The sequence below is a fragment of the Gymnoscopelus microlampas genome, assembly GCF_963454915.1.
Source record: "Gymnoscopelus microlampas genome assembly, chromosome: 18".
Lineage (NCBI taxonomy): Eukaryota > Metazoa > Chordata > Actinopteri > Myctophiformes > Myctophidae > Gymnoscopelus > Gymnoscopelus microlampas.
The window spans coordinates 19,928,822-19,936,321 of NC_139955.1; the positions used below are offsets into that span (position 1 = coordinate 19,928,822).

Here is a 7,500-nt window from a genome sequence, read left to right on the forward strand (position 1 = left end):
TGTAACCATAATAATTAATTCTGTGACCATGTGCGTATATGTGTCTGAAAAAACCTAGACTACAACACTGCTGTTGAGCTAATACAGAAAGCATGTTTGGCCAGAGGATAATGGGGTTTTGACCACCACATGGACCTGTATTTGGGAGCATTATATCGCGGATCGCAATGCGCATACTGTAGGTAAGCCACACATCGTTTACATGCAATTCAAGCTAGAAACTAGTGTCTACACTTGTCCTCCCTGCCTGTGAGCTGTCCTGGCGTCACAGCTGTGTTGTTCGTCCCGCCCAGCCTACACTGTGATTGGACAGCGGGGAGAAAAGTGACAGTGATGAGTGCAGCATTAGTGGAACATTGTTCAACTCTTCAAGGTGGGCGGGGTTACATATGCACAAAAACGTTAAATAAAATAGTTGTTCACGGATTTGTGTCTTCCTTGTTCCAGTGGAAGTGAGCACAAAAGGTTTGGCACCGATAGGTCCAGTGGTTCACGAGATTAGGTCCGGACTCAAGCACTCACTGACTTCCTGTCACTCATTCACTCACTCACTCACTCACTCACGGACAGGGGTGAAAAAGTAATCTCCGCCCGGCCTTCGCGGCCTCACAGAGATAATGAAACTGAGATTCTTTACCATCCTTACCTCCAGAACTCGTCCACTGATGTATTTGATGCAGGTCTCACATTTCACCCCGTACTGGGCGTGGTAATCAGCCTCACAGTACGGCACACCATCCCTGCAAGAGAGCAACCACGCTTTCATAGTGTGCATGTTTATGCGGTGAAATTGGATCTACAAACTGCATGATTTCAGATGGAGTCAAATGAGGCATGTAGCATGGTATGAAATGTGTAATGTGGTCTCAAAATGTGCAAATTGTTCCTGCTCTGGGAGAATTCTCATAAAAAGTAGGCTATATGTGTGTGCGTATGTGTATGCTTGCATGTGTGTGCACTCACTTGCTGATGTACTCTCCAGTCAGGACCAAGTTGCAGGTCTGACATCTAAAGCAGCTGACATGCCACTGTTTCTCCAACGCCAGCAGAGACTGACCCTGCTTGATCTCATCTCCACAACCAGCACAGTCTGATCACAGACAGACAGACAGACAGACAGACAGACAGACAGACAGACAGACAGACAGACAGACAGACAGACAGACAGACAGACAGACAGACAGACAGAGAGAGGGGAAGGAGAGAGAGACAGTCAGAGACAGTACTCAGCGGAGAGAGAGACAGAGAAAGGGGCACAGAGATGTACTTGTGCATCCTTAAACACCTCCTGCATTCCCAAGTGTGGTTTCCTTGCATTGACACAACCCCATCTCCTCAATCAATAGTGTTACTAATGCAAATCAGTGCAGCTTGATCCCGAAACCTGAGCACAGCTAAACATGATTTAATGCAGACAGAAAGCAAATATCAGTCGAGAGGCTTCAGGGCTGAAACACAGCATCTACACACACATACCACACTCAAATCCACTACACACTCACATAAAGCAAACATGTGCACGCACGCACGCACGCGCGCACACACACACGCACACGCACACACACACACACACACACACACACACACACACACACACACACACACACACACACACACACACACACACACACACACACACACACACACAGGCCCCCCTTCAGAAAAGAGGCCCTCGCAGACATTATTGGTCCAGTGTTTAACAGAGTGGTGATTCACAGGAAACAATTACAACTCCACTTGTTTCCATTCCAAACACATTTGGCTTTGTTTAACCTTCCCTCCTCCCAAGAGGCCGCTGGGAACACGAGGGGCCACTCCACTATGCCCTGTCACCCAGGTCATGCTGCATAACACACACACACATGCGGGTGCACACTCGCACACACACTCACTTTTGTTGGAGAATGAGGGTATGTTGCTTTAAGAGGAATCGGGGATGATATTCGGACTAACCATGAGGTAGGAGATGGCAGTAAAGGCGGACGGAGAAAGGTGTTTTATGTGTGCGATCCATAAGTACACAAAAAAGTGTGTATATCTTCCCTGCATTTTGCACATCTGCCTTTTATAGCGCCACCAGGAGGCCAACTTATGTATGAGACAATAAGTGTGTACTTCCTCAAGTGTGTAAATATCCCAAAAGTGACTCAAAGTGACAGCACACATTTGTCTTACCATTTGCAGAGGAAATAAGAATGAACATATACAATTTGTGTTATACTCCAAAGTACACAGCGACGGGCATGCAGCTACTGTAGTATCTTCGGCCCAGGAACTACTCTGGAACTACAGTACCTCTGAGTGATGGTGGCACTCAGCTTCCTCCAAGTCAAGGCATGCTGTAGTATTCCACATCTGGGTGAACAGACAGACGGCTTTACAACGCAACACAACCCGTTTATCAGATCAGCCCTCCCTGCCGGGGGGGAGGGAAGGTATTAGATCGTTTAAAAGATCATCAGTCTCAAGTTGATGTCTGTCCCGTCACTGCCCAGGGTCAGTTCATCAGCCGGTCTCTGCCTGTACTCTGTCTCTGTCCCAGCTTGCAGACAGTGCCTGGCCGACACAGAGTGATGTACGCGCGCCCAGGGAGCCGTTGTGATTTTAACTCTGCTGAACGGAGCGGTCCAGAAAGAACAGTTAGTCACCACCTCCCCTACCATCTGTTATGTGAACACGAGCCCTCTGAAGCCTGATTTATAATTTGCCACACAATGGTGTAACGAAGCGAAAATCTAAAGGCCGATCTAAAGGCTCACAGCGCGTCGCATTGCGATGCGTCGTTGGCTTGTAGATCAGCTATTTTCGCTGGGCTCTATGTGAGTATTATTATTATATATTACAGACTTGTTCTTTATGCAAGAGTGCATTGGGGTTCATGCACATGCCCAGCCTTATGCAGCGATACATGCATGCACGCATGCACGCACGCACGCAAACACGCACACACGCACGCACGCACGCAAACACGCACACAAACACGCACACGCACACCTGTGCATGCTTGAATATTCATGTGAACACAGTATTCGCCTAGGTAAGCAAAAAGTACAATATATGGCATAAAAGTGCAGGTGTGGGCACTTAAACACATAAATACGTGCACTCGCGCACGGGCAAACAAACAGATGTGCACAGACACACACGCACACACGCACGCAGCCACGCACGCACACACACACACACACACACACACACACACACACACACACACACACACACACACACACACACACACACACACACACACACACACACACAGTACTTCAGAAGACATAGGGTAAATATACATAAAGAGGTACTGACACACTGTTTATCAGTAGACACACCCCAAGCGTCAGTTTACGACCCTGCTCTAAATTCCACATCAACTGCTTTGCTACAGCTGAGCCATAAAGTACAGCAAGGAAGGGCACAGGGGAGAGTAAATACACTATGATTCTCTGCATGTTTACTGGAGACACTATAGCTTTCCTTAAACGTACGGCACAGTACAACTCAGAGTGTTAATTTAGCTGTAGAGTGCCGTATGGGTTTCAGAGAGTTAAATTAATTCTCAGAATTTTACTGTGTGGTTTACGCTTGGCTTGTATTACTGTATACATATTTAATACATATTTAATATCTGCTGCTAAGAGATGTCTCGTACTTGCACGAGCGACGGAGGTACTCTGCCATATATTCATTTAATGTTTATTGAATACACACCAAATGTATATTTGATGTTGTTGTTTTGGCAATTGACATTTTTCCTTTCTTAAGGTTATTGTTCTGGAACTGAAATGTGTGGGAGCTTGGACGGAAAATGATTTCACCGTAATTGTACTGCACTTAACAGATCAGTATAGCAGTGGAGAACATGATCTTGATTGTCATTCTAATGAATACAATTTTATTGTATAATAGAGATACAATATAACCAGCACAAAGATCATAGGGGGTGTGTGTCCTTGTCTGCTTGGAGGTAGCGCCAACATTTTAAACATGATGTTCTACAAAAATCATAGCTAACGTCCACATGTAACATCATTGTGGAGCACATTGACAAGGTCAATGCATTGTGAGCTTGTAGATTGGCCATTTTTGCTATTCGTGATACGACTATAGGGCTTAAGTGGTTAACATGTCTGAAAAACAAGTGCGTACGCGCGTGTGCGGGCATACACGTGTGGGGAGTCTCAATTTTGTCAAATGTAAGACGGGGGCCTCCAAGGAAAAACAACATTGGGAACCAGTGCTCTAGCCACACCATATTAAACTAAATGCACTGTTGTGACGTTAAGCACAACGGACTGAAGAGGAGGAGAGACCTGCTAGAGGATATGAATCCTCTGACTTACAGTAATGGTTGATGTGAATCTTCCATGTTTGACCATTATGTCTTTATGTATGTAAGCGGCATTGATATGTGGTTGTCACTTACGACTGGGTCCGTGGATCTTGATTGGTTCGTTGGGTTTGACGAGCGTGTGAGAGCACTGCTGGCAGACACAGTCCTTCCCGCTGAATGTCACTCTGTCCCCGATGGGAAACGGCTTCCTGAGAGGGAACACACACGCACACACACACACACACACACACACACACACACACACACACACACACACACACACACACACACACAATCACACAATCACACACACAAACACACGCTTCCTATTATTAAGCGCACTGTTGGTCTCAGTATGTGCACATTAAGTGTAAACATGGAAATAATGAGGGGATTGAGTCAGAAACATGGCTGCGTGGCAGCCAGGCCCTAATCCTGCAGACACACACCAGCGGACCTGCAGACAGGGTCTACGGAGCTGAACACACGCTGCCTCTCTGCCGTTCCCACAGTGGCTTCAGAGGCTGTTGACTGGACCTTGAGCACCTGGCTGCTCAGTGATTAAACAGAGGATAATGAGTTGCTGCCCTGGGCTTCCAGAGCGCTCACCCACACAACCACTGTTTCACTATGTACCAATGAACCACTTACTAGAGGAGAGCTATGTGCTGCATACCGATCTACTAAGCCAGTGGTTCTCAACCTTTTCTGAGTCCGGGCCACACTTGGATACATGAAAAAAACGTCCGCGTGCATTTTCAATGCATGTTTATTTTAAAGGGATAGTTCACCCCCAAAATGACATTTTTTTCCCTATCGATTAGTCACCCCATGGAGACTTGAATTCATGGATATTTAATATTTTTTGTCGCATTCCTAAGCCAATAATTTAATGACCGGCAGCGTTTCCGGTAGGACACACAAAGAGTCCTTTGTGTCTCCTACCGGAACCACTGCCTACCGGTCCGCTAGTCAACAAATTATTGGCTTAGGATCTTATATCCATGAATTCAAGTCTCCATGGGGTGAATCATCTATAGAAAAAAAATTATCTTTTGGGTGAACTATGGGTTTAACGATATAGATTAAACAAGTGAAATTGGAAGTGATGACACTAAGAAATGAGCAGGCAAAATTGGAACTGGAACACTATAAAAATGAAGCTTAAAAATTGGTACTTTCTCCTGATTGGCTGAGATTTTGACACCTACCGGAAAATGTATGTTGTTTATTAAAGAGCTGGAGAGACGGGGAGACTCCTGTTACTGAACAAACACTCTATAGCAATGATTACTATCAGAATATAGTGCTTTAACCTTTTAACAAAATACTTTTTGTTTTAACCAAAAAATATCACTTACCCTACCTTTAATGATATATTATCAATGAAATCTTAGTGTTTTGGCAATTATTTCACGGCCCATCAGTTGAGAATGGCTGTGCTAAACATGTCCTTTGTCTTTCTATTTCTTTGCCATCTCCCTCTGTGTCACTCAAAAGCAACAATGGCCTATCTAGAAGCTCACACTGCGTCACGCTGTGAGCTTGTAGATCTGCTATTTTCAATTATATATAAATATATGACATGCCCAAAATAGGGATGCCATGTTGAAAGTGTCTGTCTGTGAGTTTTTAATCAATGAAAAGTATTAACAGGAGCTTGTAACTAAAGTTTATTGGATCCAATGGAACACAGTTATTTGTTTATTTTTTTCAATCCTGAAAAGTATCTGTCCTGGACAAGGTTTCGACGATAAGTATCGTCCTGCATTTTCTCCCTCCTCTCTCTCTGTCTCTCTTTTCACATGCACCACGCACATACGCACGCGCACACACTCACACACACGCACGCAAGAATGCACATACGCACGCACGCACACGCATTCATACCAGATAAGTGGCAGGAGCACAGCTCCCATAACATGAAGTAAGTCGTATCATGATATGCTGCTCGCTGTCGCATTCAGTTTTTTTTAGGTGATGCATCTGATTGATTTCTTTGTGAGCGGAGAGGCTGAGGGAATGAATGGGAGGCTAAAAGGCTTACGGAAGCCTGTTTAAAGAGACACAGCAGCAATAATCCTTTTAGTCCCCTGCCGAAGTTCAGGGCCACGGTCCATAGGGAGGCTAGAGTCTCCGCCAGTGCACAGTCAGCCCAACAAGGTTATTATAGTTTCTTCTTTTTTTCATATCTGGTTTTCATTATTTTGTTAGTTTTCAATATTTTGATTATATTACTATACTATAATAACTAACTATAATAACCTTGATTGCAAGCATCTATATTCATGTGTACATAAGTATATCCATGCAACTAATAGCTAATAACATATAATTGAGTATTATGAGTTATGAGTGTGTGTGTGTGTGTGTGTGTGTGTGTGTGTGTGTGTGTGTGTGTGTGTGTGTGTGTGTGTGTGTGTGTGTGTGTGTGTGTGTGTGTGTGTGTGTGTGTGTGTGTGTGTGTGTGTTTGTTTGTGTGTGGGTGTGTGTGTGTGTGTGTGTGTGTGTGGTGTGCGTGCGTGCGTGCGTGCGTGCATGTGTGCGTGTCCACCTCCAAGCACAATGTTTTACATGCAGTACAGTGGGTGCTCACAGCATACTGCTGCAGACACAGTTTATGCTGTGACAGAGTACAAGAATGTGTTAGCCCGAGTTGACATGACTATCTGTGTGTGTGCATGCGTGCGTGCATGCGTGCATGCATGAGTGCGTGTGTGCATGCGTGCGTGCGTGCGCGTGTGTACATATTTAATGCTCTGGCCACAGAAGTGAAGCTATTTCTGTCCTCAGCAGTGAGCCTGCTGGCTTTCATTGAACTCTGCTCTTTGGAAAAACGTCAGACTGAAAAACTGAAACTGGATACTGAGGATGAGGAAGAGGATAATGATGAACATGATGATGATGATGGTAATAATGCGGCAAATGGCTAGAGGTGATGTTGAAATCATCACCTGGCGTCCCTATTTTGGGCATGTCATCTTATAGGTTCAGTTTGGTTCATCGTGCAACAAAGCATACATGGCTTAAGTGGTTAAGAAGAAGAGGAAGGTGTCGATGATGATGATGATGATGGTTTTGATGAGGAAGAAGATGAAGATGAGGAAGAGCACAATGATGAGGGAAGAGAGAAGCTAGGGGAGGAAGAGAGGATGAAGGAGGAGTTATGT

General features: G+C 44.9%; 1 protein-coding gene across 1 annotated transcript in view; it reads right to left on the minus strand.

Annotated features, from left to right (window-relative positions):
• The window catches only part of ablim3 (actin binding LIM protein family, member 3), a 69,445-nt gene that overhangs the window by 26,077 nt on the left and 35,868 nt on the right, over positions 1–7,500 (minus strand). Inside the window, exons 4-6 of the mRNA XM_084042139.1 lie at positions 4,424–4,539; positions 964–1,090; positions 647–740 (exon numbers count right to left, since the gene is read on the minus strand). Coding sequence (XP_083898265.1) covers positions 647–740; positions 964–1,090; positions 4,424–4,539 — 337 coding nt within the window. The remainder of the gene's footprint in view (positions 1–646; positions 741–963; positions 1,091–4,423; positions 4,540–7,500) is intronic.